At 38.1% G+C, this 21,703-nt stretch overlaps 1 protein-coding gene across 1 annotated transcript in view; it reads right to left on the bottom strand.

The window, feature by feature from the left end:
- PPP1R14C (protein phosphatase 1 regulatory inhibitor subunit 14C) overlaps positions 1-13,389 on the bottom strand; it is a 109,593-nt gene extending 96,204 nt beyond the window's left edge. The window contains exon 1 of the mRNA XM_020986600.2: positions 12,565-13,389. Within this exon, the coding sequence (XP_020842259.1) occupies positions 12,565-12,897 (333 nt within the window). The 5' untranslated portion in view covers positions 12,898-13,389. The remainder of the gene's footprint in view (positions 1-12,564) is intronic.
- Between the last annotated feature and the right edge of the window lie 8,314 nt (positions 13,390-21,703).

Consider the following 21,703-nt stretch of genomic DNA (forward strand, 5'->3'; position numbering starts at 1 on the left):
TTTTCTCTTTTGTTCCATTTCTTCTTTCACAACATGACTATTGTGGAAATACGTTGATATGATTGCACATGTATAACCTACATCAAATTGCTTGCTGTTTTTGGGGAGAGGGGATGAGGGAGAGGAGAAAAAAATTGAAACTCAAAATATTATAAAAAATGAATGCTGAAAATTATCTTTACATGTAATTAGAAAAAAATAAAACACTATTTACCAAAAAAAAGAATATTTGGAGAAAAATGGTTATGTTTTATTAAGCTTCTACCATTTAAATAATAAACTTCACAAATGAGAATACTTAGGTTTAAAAAAAATAGGCTTTAAAAAATTAATAAATAAATAAATTCAAGACCTCTGATTTTATCTGTGTGAGAATTCCTTCCATTGATAGTGATTACAACTTAAATCCTATAGGTCTATGAGAGTTACCTAAGGCTCTTAATGCTTTAAATGACTTGCCAATGGTTAGAAAGTCAGAAGAGATACATCGTAATGTAAAGAGCACTGCACTTGCAGTCAGGAGCAACTTGGGTGCAAGCACTCCTTTTGACATCATGTGACCTTGGGCAAATCATAAGCTCTGCTGAATCTGTTTCTTCATTTGTAAAATAAAGTACCTAAATAAATAAAATAAAAGGACCTAAACTTCACAGGGTTGTTGTGAGGATTAAATGAATAATGAATATAAAAGTTTGTAAATGCTAAGTGTGAGCTACTGTTACTGCTGTCAAATACCACTGCCTCCTCTGTTACTCATGACTCGTCAGTTCTCAGACCTCACATGGTACCTGGCTTGCACATGTCAAAGACAAATATAACTAGTCTGTAATAAGTATATCTGTCTAATCCTTTCCCCCACCCCCAACACACAAACTAACCTGAAAGCTCCATAAGGACAGGGACCGTGTCCCTAAATGTTAAATCTCCCTCCATTTGCACATATCTGCTGACAGTGCACACTCGGTAAATATTTGCAGAATTGAACCGAATTAAAAGCACAAGAAAACAAGAGGGGGTGCTAAGAATATCTGAGTGGCTGAAATTCAAATTTAACTGTGAAGCTAACAGCTGAAGGGCAAATCTTATTCCATGCAAATCATCCCAAGTGACAGATATACTTTTACTATAGGCACAAGCAAGGTTCTCATATAGATTAGATGACATGTTCCTGAAATAGCCTAACTCCAGTCCAAAGTTTAAACAAGACTGACTCCTTCTCTGCTCTGCTTTCAATAGACTCAGTCTTCAATAAAGCTGATTTATTTTCTTCCATACAGGGCCAATTCTACTGAAAGACAGGCAAACAGGCAGAGGGAAGAAGGGAGACACAGAGACAGAAAGAAAGACACAGAGAGACAGACACAAACAGAGAGACAGACAGAGAAATAGAGACAGATACAAAGAGACAGAGACAGAGAGATACAGACGGACACAGAGAGACAGAAATAGAAATTTCAAAGGTGAAAAAAATGGCCCTCTACTCAAAAAAATATTTATTTCACAGACTTGCAGTATTATCAGAGGTTTATTTCTTTGAACTCTGGTAAAATATTACTATGCCTGAGAGACGTTCATGAATTAAACTGCTTTTCTGGAAAAAAAAATGTATGGGGGAAGGGAAAGAGAGGAAGCATAAGAAAGATCGTGAGGATGCTGGCAGCAGAAATGAGGAGGAAGGACAGAAGCAAAAAAAGAAGTTTGGTTACAGAAGACAACTTCAGATGCTTAGTCCAATGCTCTATTAAATCCCATTATCTGGCTCTTCCTTTTCAAACTTTTCACATAATTGTACCTCCTTTGAAATCCCTCCTAGATCGAAGTACCTTATATGCTTTCTCTCTTCCTCTGGATACTTTTATATGGTGAACTTTTTTTTCTTTTTTGGAGGCAATCAGGGTTAAGTGACTTGCCCAGGGTCACACAGCTAGTAGGTGTCTGAGGTCACTTTTGAATTCAGGTCCTCCTGACTCCAGAGCCAATGCTCTATCCACTGCACCATCTAGCTGCCCCTGCATAGGGGACTTTTAAAATATTTTCTATTTCAATATAATTGGTTTCCATTGTAATTGTATGTATTTTATTTTATGCAAGAATATCACTCTGTCTTCGATCCATCAAAAGGGTCCAAGATCCAAACACAAAAAGGTTAAATACCCCCAAGTTAATGAAAAGAGCCCGTGATTTGGAGTCAGAGCTTATGGGTTCAAGTCCTAGCTCTGGTTCCTGTTACTTATGTAATCTTGGGAAAGTCAAAAGGTGGTCAGTGAGTTTCTGGCTCCAAAACCAGCGCTCTTTTCTCTACCTCACACCACCTATCCAGGAAGCTTTTAACATTGGTCAGTGGAAGAGTCCTTCATTTCACTATTTCTCCCAAATACTAAAATCATGCTTTACATTCTTTTATATCTTATTGTCATCTTCAACAATTTTTATGCTGTGGAAAACCTTCAAAATGTCCAATGCCAAGAATCAGGAATAATTCATTGGTTGGATAGAGCACCAGCCCTGGAGTCAGGAGGACCTGAGTTCAAATCCCTTCTCAGACACTTACTAGCTATGTTACCCTAGGAAAGTCACTTAACTCTGTTTCCCTCAGTTTCCTCATCTGTAAAATAAACTAGAGAAGGAAATGGCAAACTGTGAGAGATGATCTCTCAGAAGTGAAGCCTCCTCAGGGAGTCGATGGTTCTTGTTAATAGTTCTTGATTGTTGCTTTCAAAACCCTCCCCCCCTCAGACTCTGTTTTTAAATGCTTAGCAGAAAGAATAGCCCTGCCCCCAACCTGAACTGCTTGCCCTTGACAAGCTTCCCACCTTTTCTTGTCTCTGGGCAAATTTGTGTTGCCATGAATAGATTGTACCCCCTGAAAGCCCAGCCAATGGGATAAGCGGAAGGGGGTTAGGGAGGAGGAACTTGGGTTAGGGTATAAATAAGCCTTGATTTCTGTACTGAACTCCTACTCTGCTGTCCCAAAATGGTGACTAAGAGGGTGCCCTTCCTCATGAGAAAGCAATAAACTCTTTTCTACTTGCAGGGTATCTAAGTCTTTGTTTTTAATTTTGAGTAAGTGGTCTCTGTCCCACACAAAACCATCCCATATCTTTGCCAAGAAAACCTTAAATGAAGTCTCCAAGAGTTGGACGAACACTGCCTAGATTTGGGAATCTTGGGTTCTAGTCTTGGATCTTCAATTCCTGAAAGGGAAAAACCACTCCTCTACAAATCAAAGTATTTCACTTGTATAGGTAGAAGCCTTTGAATTGCCAATATGGCAGCAAGTGACTTTTTTTTTTAATTTCCATAAATGACAGTCTTCATTTATGGCCTCCTACTTTGTACTAGGACTTCTTCAACTATATAAGAATAATTCTTGCATGGTTAAAGAATTCCAAAGACATTTAGCCCTAAAATACCATAACTAAAGTATAATCCAAGCTCAGAGCAGTAGCAAAGCACTTTATGTCCTCAAAAAGAGGAGTTTGTGACTTAACCAGAACTCAATTACAGATCCCACATTCTATTTCATCAAGGTAAATTACAATCTGTCCATTTGATTAAGTCTGAGTGTCTAAAGGAAGAAGGCATTAAACTGAAAAAGCATTGTCTTTGCCCTCAAGGAACTTAAATCTAGTTGAGCCAAGACAATGAAATGCAAATCAAATTCTTGTGAAGAGCATACCCACCACGTGAACTGGTTATGTGGAGTGGCATTCAAATTTAAAACCTGTTCAACCTATTCCGTGAAGGCTTCTAGGAAGAAAAAAAAAAACGAGCGAGATGAAAACCAGCGTGGCCAGAAGGAAGCATGGATCTAGTTTATAAGCAAGTATAAAGGAAGAGTGATGCTAACAAGCCCAGAAACTGATTGGAATGGAGTAAACTGACAGGACAATAGTAATCCAATTGAAACAAATAAAAATGTATTAAGTGCCTGCTATGTCCCAGGCACTGTGCTAAGTGCTAGGGATATAATTAATAAAAAGATAGCCCCTACCCTCAAGGAGCTTATAATCTGCAGAGGGAGATAACACACAAAAGAGACAGGAAAGTGGGTGGGTGAGGGGACCAGGGGATAACCAGCTCAGGGGCATCTTGTTCTGTGGAGTTGATACCAGGCAGAGCAACAGATACAAAGCTGAGAATCTAGTTTCTGCCCTCTATAAAGAAAAGCACTGGGAGGATTTTGTTACTCTGCCCTCCAACCCTCCAACCCTCCAATCAAAGGGGAGAGCAGGCTGAGACAGGTGGTGTCGATCAAGACTGGAGCTAGCAACAGGGTGGTGAGATTAGAAGTGATGAGTTTATTCTGGGAAAGGCATTTTATTCCATGGAGTGGAAACAAGGCAGGGAAGCAGATGTAAAGTGGAGTAGGAGCAGATGCAATAGTAGAAAATAATGACAGCAGAAGAGGCGATAGAGGGGACTGAGAAAAACAGGAAACACAAGAGTAGGCTTCAACACAGGACATCATGCAAGCAGTGGGCAGCATTTAGCTATCACCTCTCTTTGACTTGGGGCCACAGAATTTCATCCTAATCTAGAAGTTCTTAAGCTTTTTCATATCATGGACCCCTTTAACAATCTAGTGAAACCTATGGACCCCTTCTCAGAATAATGGATTACAAGGGAAACAAATTATAGTGAAATACACTTATCAAAATATTTTTAAAAGTTCACAGACCCCAGGTTAAGAATCACTACACTCATCTTAGGCATGACTATTACCATGTGAAAGGGTAATTTCACTTAAGGGAGGAACAACTACATATGTTCTCCAAGCTATAGTAAGATGTCACAAGTAGCGAACTCTGAAATGATCCTTTACTTGAGAGGAACAAAGAGGCTTCTGCCTACCCTTGACTTCTGTTAAGATAACCTTCAAAAATATTGATTCATTCAATTTCACTCTTTTCTGAGTATGTCTACATACTAAGTATACTAACGCTATTATTAGTGAGATGTTCAGGCATTTTTTGGTCCAGACCTGTGATTTCATTAGTTAAGGAATTCTCGGTGAGAAAAGACAATTCTACCAATGTAGATGGAAAAGTGTTGCAATGTATAGTCCTAGAGTACTGCCTTGCGCACCAACAGGTTAAATTTCTTATTCAGGGTAACACAGCCAGGATCTGTCCTATGAACTCAGGTTTTTGCACTTTATGGTCATTTCGCTACCTACTGTATTACTGCTGCCTCTGTAAAATGATAGGTCCAGACTATCTATTGCTCTCGATATTGATATATAGGTCAATCCTTAGAGCGGCGGTAAAAAGAGACAAATGCACTCAAAGCAAAATGTTCGTATCTTCTTTTAAACTTTCAGAACAATGACTGTTTTGGTTCACATCTATTGCTATCCACATTCATTCTGAGCTCAGGAGCAAAAAAATCTTTGAAGCAAGCTACTAGTCAGATGAGGATCAAATATCATACCACATGCTAAATCTTCTCTTCCAAATGCCCAAGTATCTTTCAGCCCAGATTCTACTAAGATGCAGATGTATATGCCTTGCAAAGAACACTTCTAACCTATTCAGTGACTAGAGCTTCACTCTGCACCACTAAACCATAGGGGGAAAGTCAATCATGCATTTTCTCCCCTCAACTGAATTCAACTGAATATTTACTAAAGGCCTCCTATATTCAGAGGTAGGTACTAAGGGATAAAATAATAATTATTAACCCAGTTCCTTCCCTTAAGGAATTTATAATACATTAACTATGTAAAACCCAATTGAGAGCTATAAAATGTAAAAATTCATCAAAGTCTGCAACGCTAAGATACATTATCAATTATTTTAGCAACAATACATTTCAATAATTGATAATATAAATAAGAGCACATGTATTAAAAATTCTCTTTTAGAAATTTAGCAATTCTAATGCTATTAGATTATGTTTTTAGGAATGTTTGTCCTCAGAAGAGATGAAATTAAGCAATGATGCGTATTTATCTGTATCTTACCCACCCCAGAGAGAAGTCAGATCTACTGCTGTGACTATAAGCATTGCAGGTTACTGATAAGGACAAGAAGCTCAATGGAATTAGTTATTTCCATAGGAATAAAGATTATGGAAATGGCTAAGAAAAGCCTGAAGATGGAGAACAGATGTAGATAAACAAAGTCTCCCCAACTTAACAATAGTAACCAGCTTACTTTTTTTTCCCAACCCAGCTCAATTGCCAAGGGGCTAAAGTGTGAAGAGAGGTCATAAGAAAACAAGGCACTATAACAAATAGTTATTTCAAAACTATAGAGGACACCATTGTCCAAGCTTTACAAAAAAAGAAAAATCTGAAATGCAATCAACCATAATACTTTGATTAAACATAAGCAATTGTATTGCAGAAGACTCCATAGGGAAAACTACTTTTTGATATGGTTTTATTTTGCTCTTTTAAATAATAGCTAATTCCTGTATCTGGATATAGGATCAATATCTAGATAACTTTTAAAGTACTTTATCATACTCCTTAAAATTTCACAGACTGATTATGAGAGGAAAAATCATGAGTTTTTAAAAATCAACTCTCAATTCCCTATGTTAACAATAAACAAGAATTAATCAAATGCATAGATAATCCAAGAGCTTCATTCTAGCCAAACTAATAAGTAGCAAGTCACTCATTTAAATAAGATTTCTACTTGTGCAAGTATCTATGGGATGGGAACTAATTTTAAAATCTGAGCTGGGATTTAGCACCTAAAGAAGGAGGTCCTCATCCAAATGTAAGAATGCAAAAATGACAACATTCATCAGAATCATCAATCCTGGATTTCAACATGTAGCAAAAATGACTACTGCAACTGCACGCAAATCTCATTTTATTACACTTCACTTTATTGCACTCTGCTGACACTGTGTTTCTTCACAAATTGAAGGTTTGTGGCAATTCTGTGCCAAGCAAGTCTATTGGCGCCATTTTTCCAACAGCACGTGCTCATATCATGTCTCTGTGTCACATTTTGGCAATTCATACAATATTGCAAACTTTTTTCATTATTATTATATTTGTTATGGTGATCTGTGATCTTTGATATTACTACCGTAATTGTTTTGGGGCATGACAAACTGCACCTATATTGACAAACTTAATCGATAAACGTTGTATGTGTTCTGACTGTTCCACTGGCTGCTGTTCCCTAACTCTCTCCCTTTTGAGATACAACAATACTGAAATTCAACCAGTTAATAACCCATCAATGGTCTCTAAGTAAAAGGAAGAGTCTATCAATGCAGCAAATTTCATTGTTGTCTTATTTTAAGAAATTTCAAGGCCACCCCAACCTTCAGCAACTACCACCCAGCAACCATCAACATCAAGGCAAGACCCTACAACAGCAAAAAGATTATGACTCACTGATGGTTTAGATGATGGTTAGTATTTTTTAGCAATAAAGTATTTTAATTAATGTATATACTTTTTGAGACATAATACTATTGCATACTTAATAGACTAGAGTATAAACATAACTTTTATATGCACTGGGGAAGCAAAAATTTCTTGTGACTCATTTTATTGCAATAATCAATTTATTGCAGTGGTCTGGAACCAAATCTGCAACATCTCTAAAGTAAGCCTGTATTTATATCAGCAGCCTCTCTTGGTGACTGAATCCACCTTCAAATTTCTATCAGATCAGTATATTGAAAAATTATTTGTTATATGGCCTGGATCTTAGATGGATCCCTTTGTTATAAGGAATACAAGGGGAAGTTTAGGCAATGTAAAAAACAAATGAGAAAAAAATTTTAAATAATAAAATGTTTATTAATATATAATAAATTATTTAAATAAATACAAATAAAAATCAATAATAAATATTTTTAAATTCATCATGCTGAGATGACTAGGTTGGAAGTATATAATAACAAGCCAAGAGATAGATAATTTTATCCTCTTGTGGAGACAATGCTAATGTGTAAGAAAATGGTCAAAAGATAAGAAGATGGCAGGAAGGAGGAAAACCAACGGGATCTAGATAGTCCAGAGCCAAACAGAGCTAGACTTTGTTTTATAGAATTCACAAAAGTCTATTTATGGGTAGATCCTTATTGGCATCTTGATAATAATTCCAACTTATTAAAAACTGCTTTAATTCAAAATTACACCCTCTGAAAAGACTGTAAAAACTTGCTCTGTGGCAGCAAAGATAGATGTTACCTTGATCCTAGGTGAAATTGGCAAATGCATGTGACCTCACCCAGAAGTCACTAGTACCATTATGTAACCCTAGTAAAACAGGATATAAAGTAAAATCCTAAGCGCTCTTGAAACTAAGGTTAGGGATATAAAAATATACCCAAAATATACATCTTTAAATATAGTATTTTAATCCAAAGTATATTAAGACTTTCTGAAAATAACAGAAGTTTTCCTCTGATGAAACATTAAGTGGTAAATAATTAAGTAATAAATCAATCAAAAACATTTATTAAGCACTTACTATAGGCCAGAAACTTTTCTGGGAGCTGGGAATAGAAGTACAAAGACACTATCTCTACACTCAAGGAGCTTATATACTAATGGGAAGTACTATATACATATACATATACATATACACACACACACACACACACACACACACACACACACATACTATAGTACTTATATACTAAAGGAGGAGCACCCCCTTACACCTATACACACACTTTTTCAATGTAAACCTCAAAATAAGCTCACCACGTGATCAACTAGACAACTAGAAAAACATTTCTAGACTTCTACAGCTAAGATTGCAGCCAAGATGCTATTCTAGGACAGTCCCTCTTCTAATTTAGTATGGGGAATCTATTAAAAGAGAAATGAAATCTCCTATGCTTTGTCTTAGTTTTTTTTTTAAAGGGTAATTCAACAGATAATCTAGACCTTTGGGCTTGTTACCCTATTCCAAACTTGGCCGTTTACTTTTTGCAAACTAGCTTTTTATCTAAATTATTATGTTACTTGCAAATATCTGCTTTGTTACCTTGATGTGTAGTTGAGTTGTTTTCAGTCCTGTCAGACTCTTTGTGACCCCATTTGGGGTTTTCTTGGGAAAGATACTGGAGTCATTTGCCATTTCCTTCTCTAGCTCATTTTACAGATAAGGAAACTGAGGCAAACAAGGTGAGGTGACTTGACCAGAATCATACAGCTACTAATAGTCTGAAGTCAAATTTGAACTCAGGGCTTCCTGACTCCAGTGCCCTCTGTGCCCTGTGGCGCCTCCTGGCTGCCCTAAATATCTATAATCACCTTAAATTTCAAATGTATCATGTCATGCTAGAGCTAAAGGGGTCCACAGAGATCTAGTCCAACCCCTTATTTTACAGATGAGGAAACTGAGTGAGGTACATGGTACACTGAAAGAACACTGACCTGGCTTCAACTCCCACCTGTACAAGGTCTATGTGACCTTGTGCAAGTTGCTTTTCCTCTACTGGCCTCCATTTCCTCACCTGTAAAATGACAAGGTTGTACTAGATAGGGGCAGGTAGGTGGCACAGTGGATATAGAGGGCTGGTCCTAAAGTCAGGAAGACTCATCTTCCTGAGTTCAAATCTAGCCTCAGACACTTATTAGCTGTATGACCCTAGGCAAGTCACTTTACCCTGTTTACCTCAGTTTCCTCATCCGCGAAATGAGTTGAAGAAGGAAATGGCAAACCACCCCAGTATCTTTGCCAAGAAAACTCCAAATGGGGTCACAAAGAGTCAGACACAACTGAAACAACTGAACAACAATGCCTAGATAGACTCTGAGGTCCACTCCAACACTAAGTCCCATGATCCTATGAGACCAGAGAGGTTCAGTTTCTTGCCTACTACAACACAGTTAGTTAGTGTCAGGGCTAGGACCAGAAGTCAGGGGTCCTGCTTTACCACATTGCTTCTTAAAAGGGTAAAAAGCCATTCTTTCTGTATTTCAAATTTTCACATTCTGATCATCAGGAACATAAACCAGTGTATCACTTCTTAGTTTCTCACATACAAGAACTGATAGATTGTAGTTATCTAAGAAAGGAGAGCCTCCTACACAGGAGTATCCAAAGTTACAGATCAGTCAGAATTAAATAGTCTAAGAAATCCATTGAAGAAATCAACGCTATTCCCATTTACTCAGCTACCTTGTCAGAGGTAAGGTATTAGTTTCTTTCTAACAAATGTATAGTATTACAAATGTTAATTAACTGCTTGCAAATTACTAACAACTCCCTCCAATGTCTATGTTCTTTCAGAATAAGATGATACAACCAATACCCTTGAGTGAGACACTTGGTGTGTTTCCCTGCCATACAGACAATTCTGTATGCAGAACTCTGAAAGTAAATTTCGTTGTATTTGTTAGAACAATTATCATTTTAATGTTACTTCTTTCAACAGATTAATGGTCTATAATCATAAAAAGGAAACATGAGTGAAAATACTCAAGGTCATTTTTACCCTTAAAACAGTTGTGTGTGCTTCATATTCAATACAGTGAAAATCAAGCTCTTGCCTTCCCAATTATTTTGAGAAATTTTGTAATACATTATCTGCCAACCTGCTGAGGAGTTGGAGCAACTCCTCTTTTCCCAAGCTACATCTAATTAGCCTCCAGTAAAATGAGCAATACTAAAAGTATTTGTTAATTCCAACAACTGTTTTTTCTGTTACCTCAACTATTCTCCAAAACTGAAATGTGGCATAAAGGCCAATGTCTAATTGAATTGGATTCTTTGGAGGCAAGACTGAGCATAAGCACCTGACAGTATAAACAGTACAATCTCAGTTATATACTTTTGTTTCTTCTTTAAAGAGTGTTGACAATTGTGAATGAAATACCACCAGAATTTCCTCTTTTTGCCAGTTTCCCTTCTCCAATTGATTACATAAATTAAAATTAACAAGCATGTTCAGTCACAAGTCAGAGTTATTACATCATAATCACTCATAATTAGTCCATAAGGAGATTTGTCTCTGCATACAATGAGAAGATTAAAGAAATAGGAAGATAGACACTTATAAAAGTCCAAAACATGTTAAAATATAGGGATAATTCCTTTTAGCAAGGTTTTTAAGGTGAATTCATTATAGCCTGCTCACACTTATAACCTCTGAACAAGATAAATGACAGGTTTATAGACAGAAACCTAGTTCCTGCTTAAAGGACATGTTCTCAATTATTAATCTCCTTCACACTACCACACCTTCCAAATCTTATTCACTTTAGAGAAGTAGATTTTTTCCATTTAAAATTATTACTAAAGCATCTCTTTAAAAGAATGGCTCCTGGGACAAATGAGTATTTTAGGAAGGTCATATTTCTGACATATTTCAGCCTCTCGGTAAATGTTTTTTCTCTTCAAAAATTTCCCTTCCTATACCAGTCAACCCGGTATAGTTTTGTTTTTGTTTCCCCTTCCCCCTTCCCATAAAAAAAATCAGTTCTTTATCTGTTAAAAGGCAAAATGAGGAGGGGGGGAAGGGTGAGGAGAGGCAGACTAGTGGTTCTCTGCCTTAATACAGTACTAAGATCCCAATGTTGGGCACAAGTATGATCCTTCCACTTGCGAACCTTCAGCGGTTTCCCATAGTTCAAAATCTTTCTTCCTTTTCAAAGGAAAAAATATTTTTTCCCCAACAATGCCACTGACTGTGTGCCATTTTAATACTGAACCGGAGGAGGGTGAACTATAGGGGCAGGCAACAAGACTGACTGGAAATGGGAGGTTATCGGTCTCCGAATTGCAGAGAAGAATTTTTAGATTGGTCATGCTTTTGAAAAATGTCTGTGCACATAATGCGCTTCCTAAACACACATTCACATTCTCATTCTCATTCTCATATATTTCTCTCTGTCTGTCTGTCTCTCTCTCTGTCTCTCTCTCTGTGTGTCTCTCTCTCCCTCTCCCTCTTCCAAATAAAGGGCACGTCTGTCGTTTAACTGCTCCATCAACTATCATTTCCCTAATTACTAATTCCTAAGGCATAGGCTCCTTATAGCTTCTGGATTCCATACTGCAGCTACAGAAGGGATCGAGGGAGGTGCCTCTTCACATAACAGCCGGACTGAGACAGTGCCCCTTACTCTACTAAATCCTCACGGCAGATTTGAGGGGTCCTAAAGCTAGCTCTGATTCCACAGAAGAGCTAAACTGGGGACGAAGAAAGGGACATCCCTCCCTACATCTCTGGCTCCAGGTTGAAGCTGTTGCAAAGGAAAAGAAACGCGCCTAACAGCGTCCTTTATAGTCACCATTCATCACAAATGGATCACGGATCTAGAGCTAACCCAACTCCCTCATTCTATAGAACAGGAAACTGAGGCCGAAGGTTATAAGACTTGCCGAAGGTCCCACAGGTAGTAGTAGCAGAGGCAAGATGTGAACGAACCCCCATCCTCCAACTTCCACTGTGCTGCGCGGGGGGGAAGGGCAGAGTAGAGTTGGTTATACGGTTGGCCCCGTAAAAAGCCTTTCTATTGCTTGTGAAGCTATAGAAAAGGAACCGACGAGACGAAGAGAAGAATCTCTGTCCGCCCTTCTTGCCCTAGTGCTTCCCCCTCCTCACCCCCCACCTCCGGGGCAGATAGGATACCTCGCAGCCGTACAGCTGCCCCAGCTGTTCCACGATCCACTCTTCCAACACTAGCCTTTTCCGCAGCTCCTTCCGATCGTATTTCACGGTCACTTTCCCCTGCTGATGGCGCCGCTGCTGCTGCTGAACCTGCCCCACCACAGCAGGCACAACTGTCGGAGCCGAATCTTCCCGGGAGGAACCAGACCCTGTGCTGGAGCCCAAGCCAGCACTGGAGCTGGAACTGGAGCCCGACCCGCCGCCTGCGCCAGCCCGCGGGCTCTGGAAGAAAACCCGACTGCCCCCGCCCCCTGCTCCACCGGCCGTCTCGCTGCTGCCGGTAGCCACCGACATGGTCCCAGCCTGCAACTCTCTGGCTGCCGAAAGCGAGCGGTTAGGCGGGCTAGCGAGCGCAGGCTTTGATCCCGGGAAGATGGGGAGCGGCTCCTGTTTGCCTCTGACCCTGGGGAGATGGAGGCGGGGGCACAACTAGGAGAGGTAGGCAGCTGCTTTAGTCCTCCTCCCGGCAGGGCTGGCTACCGAGCTGGCGTCGAGGAAGCCACCTCAGGCGGAGCCTCGGCAAGCGAAGGTCTCGCCTCTGGCACCTGCTCGGCTCTGCTCTCTAGGCGCACACCCTGCCGGCTTGTCTGGGAAGTTAGGGTAGAGGAGGAGGAGAAGGGAAAGAGGGAGGGAGGCAAGAAGGAGGCGGGGACCAGGGCCTTAAAGAAGCAGCCCAGGACCCTCTCCACCTAGAGGCCCTCAGCCCTAGCCCCAGGATGTAGAGGGAGCGCGCTCCAGAGGCCAATGCTGGGGAAGGAAGGCCAACGGCCTGGGGATGTGCGAGTGGAGGTTTGAGCGTGGTGGGAGGACGCGCGTGCGTAAGTGCGGGGCGTGTGTGTGTGTGTGTGTGTGTGTGTGTGTGTGTGTGTGTGTGTGTGTGTGTGTGTAGGACTCACGTGTGCGCGTGTTCGCCTGCTAATGCAATGGGGCTTATCCCTGGTAAGGTGAATGGATATGACTGATTTGCTCTAAAGACCCCTGCAGAATCTCGCTTGCTTTTCCCTCGCCTTACAAAGAAACAAACTCAATTTCTCTGACTACAGTCCTCCAAGCTGCCCACACTCGCCCTGCAGCTCCTCCCTAAACAGTTTCTGGAGGGAGTACCGGCCCGGAGCGAGCGCCTGCTGATTCCTCTAGCTCGAAGCCTCTCAGTCTCAGCTGCTCCGTCCTGCAAAGGGGACGGCGCTGATCAGGATGTGCAAATGGCAAATGACTGCTCTGAATAGATTCCTGGTTTGAGGTTCGCCTATCCTGATTTTTCCCAAATTGCTTTAGATGGCGTCAATCCCCCTCCCCCTCTGTCAGCCAAACCCTTACCAGTCAAACTCGGCGTCAGTGCTCGAAGAGAGTGTCTATGATGCCACTCCCTTTCTCAGTTTGTGGAGAGGTGATGTTTAACCATTAGCTAAGTCACAGTGCTTAGAGAAATGATTATCCTACCCTCTTTTCTCTTCCTGCTGTGCATACATAGTATTTGATAGAATAAGGCGCCTCTGAGTTCCTGGAGGTCAAAGACTGTCTCATTTTGCCCCTTCTTTGTATCACCAATGCTTAGTAGTGTCAGGTACATAAGATTCGTTTAACAGACACTTTGACTAATTGGTATTTTCATGATACCGTAAGACAGGACTACTCAAAGAAATTCAAGTCAATTCGGCAAATATTTATAAAGTGTCTGTTGTATGCAAGTAATTGTTTAATAAACATTTATTATGTGCCAGCCTTCAAGGAGTTTATAATCTAACAGAGGAAGACAATACACAAAAGGAATCTGAAAAAGGAGGAGGAAAGGTACCCCACACACACACGATGGAGAGTTCCAAAGAAGTCGGAAAACTGGGTAGCTGATGGAAAAAGTATAGAAAAACTCTGCTGAATCCCCTCTTTAAATAGAGGCCCTGGAACCCATGGCCCTGTCCAATATACAAAGGGTCCAATCAGAGGGGCAGAAGGTACTGATGAGATATGAGTACCAATCAGACTTAATCTTATAGCATAATGAGCTTACCCAATGATGAGTTTCTTGGGAAAGGAAGACACGATAGAGAATTCCAAAGAAGTCCTTACTGTACCTTGTTGTACAACCCTTGAATTATTGAGAATTATTATTTTAGCTCTTTATCATGCCACCTTTTAAAAGAGTTGTCATGGGGAAGAAAAAAAAAAGGCCCTAACATCAGCCTGATTTGGTAGTGTATTAGAGCTTTATCAGGCAATACCAGATGAACAAAAGAAGGATAAGACTGATTCTAGGGGTAGGTAGGAAGGTAATGGAGGAGAGACAGAAAAAAGAACTACTCAACATTTACTTTAAATTGAATTTCTCTACCAAGAAAAATAATTTTTGACCTAGAAAGGACAAGGAAAGAATGGTTAAGAAGGAATTGAAAGAAATTTAAGGTCAGGCAGGAAAAAAAAGATAGTAAGATAGGACCTCTGCTGCTTCAATGAGTTTGTCACCAGGCCAAAAATGAATTATATACCATAGCAATGAAAGAACTTTCTCATGTTATATATCAACTCAGAAAGTCTCTAGTAGAACTCAGGGACCTATGCTTAGCACTGTGTTGTTTTACATTTGTATCAGTGACTTGGATAAAGGCATGGATAACATGTTATAAATTTGCAGATGAAACAAAGCCAAGAGGAATAGCTAACACATGACATGATGGAATAAGTATCCAAAACGCCATGAAAATGCTAGAACATGTAATCAAATCTAAGTGGTACAGTAGAAAGAGGGTTGTACTGAGAATCAGAGGACCTGGGTTCAAATCTTAGCTCAACTATTTGTGTGATCTTTGCCAAGTCACTTATCTTCATTGAAAGAAAATTTCCTCCTTAATAAAAGGAGTGGGTTGGACTAGCTGGCCTGTAAGACCCCTTCTAGTTCTAAATATGATCAACATGAATGCAACCCACCCCTATCCCCACCCCTGATGGTTTCAAGCAAAGGTAGATTAACCATTTGTCTAGTATATTATCAAGAGAATTCTTGTTCAAGTGTGGCCTGAACCAGATAGGCCCAAAGGTTCTGTGAGTCTAGGTTTTTACTCCTGTTAGCTGTGTAATGTTAGGCAGGTTGTTTAGCTCCAGGCCTCTGTTTCTTCAGTGGCATAATGGAGGAAATAATACTTGAACTACTGCTTCTCAAAGCTATAGTGAGAGAGGCTCTTCCTCTATAAACTCTAAACTTCAAAGCACTATGGTAAACCACAGTACTATGTAAACTGTAAAGCACTCTAAGTATGTGACTTATTATTATTTTCACTTTCACTTGCATCTAGAGAGATAGTGTAGTATATTAGGCAGGAGACTGGACTTTGAGTAGGAAAAGTTCTTGGTCCATAATCTAGGCTCTGACTGGATAACTCTAGACAAACTATCTGAACCTTGTCAGCCTCAATTTTCTCACATGTGAAATGTGACTACTTGTTCCCTGTGTTGTTGTTAGGCTCAAATGAGATAATTGGGTAGCATAAAATTGCTTCCCATTCCCTTACAGGGTCAAAGATCCTTGAACCAGGAACCATCCCTGGTTCTGCTCCTTTCCCAGTTTTTCTGATGTAGTTCCAGTGCTATCTGACCTTCCCTTTTACTCTCAGAGGAAGATGACAAATATAAAGACAAGTGAAGAGATTGGAGGAACTCCTCTGAACTCCAAGATTCAGTGGCATATGTTAAGTGAGCAAAGGCCACCCCACCTGAGAATCATACAGACTCACTCTGCCTCAGCCAACAATGGAAAACAGAGTCCCAGTCAGAAAGGTGAGTAAGCAATTTCTGGTGTGTAAATAGGCCCTTTGTTTGCAAGGTAGGGAAGTGGGACCCAGTATTAAAGAACAGAAAAAATAAACAGCCTGGATCCATTCAAACCTTGGTGTAAAAAATTTAAAACATTTTCATTCTCCTGGTCCAACTATAAAAGACCTGACACTATTTCCTGGAAGAAGGAGCAACTACATCTTTGGAAGGAAAAGAGCCCACCTGGTGGGAGATGGAAGCTTATAGCGAATAAATGAGAAATTGAGTTATTTTGGAAAGTCCTGGACCTTACCCCTCACCCTTGCTGGAACCCCACTTTGAGTCATGAAGACAGGTCTCTACTGAGCAGGAGGAAGGAAGAGATGCCTCTAGGAGGGAAAGAGACTCTTTTGACTCCATATGCTTAGGTACAAATCCTTTCTATCTTCTTCACCTTGTAAATAAAACCTATTCTATGCTTGATGGATTGTGAGATTAAGTACTTGTAAGGGCAGCTGATGGCCACCCTTAATGCTCCCAAGAATCACCTGGATGATCACAAATGAGATACATACTGAAACTCCCTGGTTCCTCTTAGGTGGAGGAAAATGATTCAGAAAAGTGGTATATTAAGTGATCAGAAGGAAGCTTTTATGTCAGAAGGAAGCCCCTAATACAAGGCTTATTTATATAAAGTATTATGTAAATATCCATGATTGTTAGCAGGAAATTTTATCTTAGAAAGTTTCACCAAACCTTCCCAAAAAGTGACTATAATGTTTCAACTTACCTGTAAAAATATCAGTTAAATAGATTGGCAAAAAATGTTTATACACACAATTTTTAAATGTGTGTATAAAATGGCAACATCTTCCAAGTCTCAGTCTTTAATGAATTTGTATTCCAAATGATTCAGTGGTTTTTAATCTCATAAAAAGAGCCACCAATAATAATAATTGCTGAGATTTATATAGTGTTTGAGGTTTATAAAGTCTTTCATTGTGTTATCTTATTTGATCTTCAAAACTGTGAGGAAAGATATTATTGGTATTATTATCCACCTTTTAAAGATCAAGAAATTGAGACTCAGAATTTAAATGACTTACCCACAGTCATGTCACTAGTAAGTGCAAAAGGTATGAACCCAGGTCTTATCTGACTACAAGTCCAGCACTCTTTCCACTATGCCACATTGCTTCTGGATTAAGACATCTCTTAGGCTCATTTAAGATCTAACATTCTAATTCTAAGGTTATTCAAGGATCACACTGTTAAGAGACAGCTTGGTCATAGAGTAGACCTGGAACCAAGAAGCCATGGGGTCAAATCCTGCCTCGGACACTTACTAGCTGTATGACCATGGGTAAGCTATTTAACATATCTAAACCCCAGTGTCATCAGCTGTAAAATGAGCATATAATAATATCATATACCTCACAGGGTTGTTGTGAGGACAAAATAAGATAATATTTGTGAAGCACTTTGTGAATGTGATGTATAAATGCTAGCTATTGTTGTTGCTGCTGCTGCTAAATTTAAGAAAATTCCTCCTGTAGGTATCCATTGAGTGGTTGCTTCTGGCACAGGTTTCCTATTTGAAGGTTATAAACCCAGAGCCCTAGAAATTGGTATTGATACCTTCCCTAACCTTTAAGCTTTCTATTGGTTGTACACAACCCATGATCAGGAAGAATACAGTTTGGTGAGGATTTGTGGTCTCATTTAATGTGCAATCATTTCAAGTAGATTGTATTTAAAAATAAAATTACAAAACATTCTTTAAGGATTAAAGAACACATGAGTAGAGATTGAAGAGCTATTTATTGTTCATGGTCAGACCATGCCAATATAATACAAATGATAATACTTTCAAAATTTAGTATTCTATTTGGATTTAGTATTCTATAAATCAACATAATAAGGGATTATTGTATGAATCTAAATAAAGTATCACAAAATTCATTTAGAGAACAAAAGGTCTAGGATCTCATAGGAAATAATGAAAAGAAGTGGGAATGAAGGCAGAATAGCAATATCAGACCTGAAATTATATTATAAAGCCATAATCATCAAAACTCTAGTTAAAAAAATAGAAAAAGCAAATCATTTGAACAGATTAGATAAGGAAGAATCAAGAAGAAATTGAATTGAATGACCCAAATTCAATAAACCTGAGAACACAGACTACAAGTGGAAGAGCTCCCTATTTCAAAAGAACTGCTAGGAAAACTGGACAGGAATTTGGCAAAAATTAATTATAGACAACAGGTAACATAATAGTCTCAATCTCAAAGTGGTTAAGGTCACACTATAAAAAGTATTTAGAAGTACCTTTCACATCTACAGCTAGTGAGAGAGGTCATAACAAAACAAGGGATATAGGCAATCACAAAATATAAAATAGATAATTTTATCACATGAATTTGAAAAGCTCTTGCCTCAACAAAATCCATACTAAAATACAAGGGGAAACTGTAGATGGGGTGGGGGGAGGAATCTTTGTATCAAGCATCTCTGATAATAGTTTAATGTCCAAAGTGAATAGAAAACTAACACAAATATGTAAAACCAAGAGTCATTCTCAAGTATATACATGGTCAAAGTGTATAGCTAGATCCTAATTAGTTTGAATTATAAATCCTGTGAAGTGGTCACATAATTCAAATTTATACCATTCTAAGTTATAATTAAATGCAAAATATGGTAATTGGTTCCAGTCCAATGGGAATATGCAATGAGAAATTTTTTTTAATAAATATTTTGTTTAATAATATAATAGCAAGGGATAAAAAAGTGTTTTTCTAACTCAAGTTTATTAAAAATAATAAGCTTTATAAAAAGTAATTTCTTAAATTTAAAAATAAAAAATTACTGAATCTCATACTAAAATTAAGTCAATATTGATTACATGATAAAAATGTTATTATTCTTGTTTAAAATATTGTAGCAAAGGGGCAGATAGGTGGCGCAATGGATAGAGCTCTGGCCTTGGAGTTAGGAGAACTTGAGTTTAAATCTGGCCTCAGACACTTGACACTTACTAGCCGTGTGACCCTGGGCAAGTCACTTAACCCTGATTGCCTCACAAAAATAAAAAAATTAGCAGCATAAGCTGAACTGTCTTCTCTTTCTTTAAATCTTCAAACATACACTGGAAGGTACAGATAGTTTTATCTGTATTTTGGCAAATTTGCAAAGTCACATCCTCCCATAAAGAACCAAGTGTAATTAAATGACCTGGGGATTTATCTAAACTTAGTAATTCTTTAATAATGATAGTTGTCATTGCAATATTTTTCAATATTCAATTTGAAAACCGTCTCCAAAAACAGCTTTAGTCACCTGTGTTTCCTTATTTGACTTCCAAATAACCAAAAATGATCAATGGTTCTAGCCTCTCAGAGCATGAGTACTTTAAGACTGATCAACAAGTATTGTTTTCAATTTTAAATCTCCTTCTGCAATATCCTCACAATAAAAGTGTTAGGTGATCTTTATATACTTTAAATCTATTTTGGGCTTGTTTTTTTTCTTTTAGCAATGTAAGATTTGGAAAGCATCCTTTTACAGAATAAGCCTGTTTCATTAAAAATAATAAAAACATTAAAAGTTAATATTAATGAAAAGCCTGTTTCATTTTTTTAAATTTTGTTCATTGTATCCACCTTCTTTGATTATTTTCATCAAAACAGCAGGACATTTAGCTGCTGCTTCTTTATCTGCACTGGCTTCTTCTCTACTAATTTTTAAATTATGCTATTGAACTCAATTTTTAAAGTGATTGAATCAATCAGTGATTGTAGTAAAAGTTTCTTTATTGTCTACTTCATTTCCACTTTATTTCACTACTTTAAACAAATTTGGTGCTTTTCTCTGACTGGCTTCTGTGCTATAAAGAATATTTTTTCATTGCAATCTTCAATCCATACAGCTAAGAGATGCTCCATTTCTATAATTTCTACTCCTTGTAGTTATTTGTAAACCACAAAAAAGTGGATATAACTTTGCCTTTTCCTTTATTTCACCAGAATGTTTTATAATATTGCATACCATAAATTCAAGCATACCAACATCTCATCCTATTTTAGAGTTACTATGACCACATTCAATTTTTTTTTGTTCTAATACAATAATAAGACTTCTTTTTTGTGCTGGTAGTGTTTCCATCTGAAGTATTCTTCCTTTTGTCCATTCGGTTAAGGGCTCTTTTAAAAAATATAACACAACTTTTGATAATGTGATATATAGAAGTACATCACAATCATTTGCAAAGGTAGGCAATTTAGCAGCAGAGTGTTTAAAACCACTGATTAGCTCACATACATTGCATTTATCAAATTTAGCCTTGAATCAAATAAGACCTGGTATCATTTTGTAATTCACACTAAATCAAATTTCATTCTACTCATTACATTCATTCTACTCATTCACATTAATCACAACAGTTTGAAAACAGTTCTCAAAAAAAAATTGCAGACTATTAGCAACTATATGAAAGATGGCTTAAGATCATTAATAATAAGAGAAATGCAACTCAGAACATCTTCAGTGTTTCAAATTGTCAAAGATGACCAAAAATTGAAATAGTCATTGTTGGAGGGGCTGGGGAAAAAAACCCGGCCATACCATATACTGTTATTGGAGTTGTGACTTGGTCCTTCAGCTCTGACGATCAATTAGGAATTATGCTAAAAGAGAATAGAAATGTTCATATTTTGTTGACACTGATCTCATTGCTAGGCATATAACCCCAAAAGGTCAGAAACAGAAAGAAAGCTCTGATATATACCCAAATATCCATAGCAGCACTTCTTGCGTTTTTAAAGATTTGGAAACAAGCAAAGTATCCATCAACTGGGGGGTGGCTAAAAAGTTGTGCTACATGAATAAAATGGAATATTTCTGTGTGATGAAAAGCAATTAATATGAAGAATTAATTAAAAAAAAGAATTAATAGAAATATGGGAAGATTTATATGAACTGATACAAAGTGAAGTAATCAGAACCAAGAAAACAATACATGCAACGACTACAACAAATATAAATGGGAAAAGAAAAAAAACAGAATGCTATATAATTTTAAAGACCAACCCTGGCCCTAAAGAAGAAATGAGAAAATCTACCTTCTTTTAAGAAATTTGGTCCATGGGTGTAGAATACTACATATACTGTCAGACTTGGTTGGTGGACTGGTTAGTTTTACTGAATTGCCTCTTTTTTTCTTTTTCTTTTGTTACAAGGGATAGCTCTCTGGATAGGTAATAGAGAATAAATATATCTGAAAATAAAGGTGATATAAAAACAAAAGATACCGTTTTTTAAAAGTAGGATTATGCAGCAAGATTTGGACTAAGGT

Source organism: Phascolarctos cinereus, unplaced genomic scaffold, assembly GCF_003287225.1.
Source record: "Phascolarctos cinereus isolate Bilbo 61053 unplaced genomic scaffold, phaCin_HiC Scaffold_5;HRSCAF=322, whole genome shotgun sequence".
In the NCBI taxonomy this organism is placed as follows: domain Eukaryota; kingdom Metazoa; phylum Chordata; class Mammalia; order Diprotodontia; family Phascolarctidae; genus Phascolarctos; species Phascolarctos cinereus.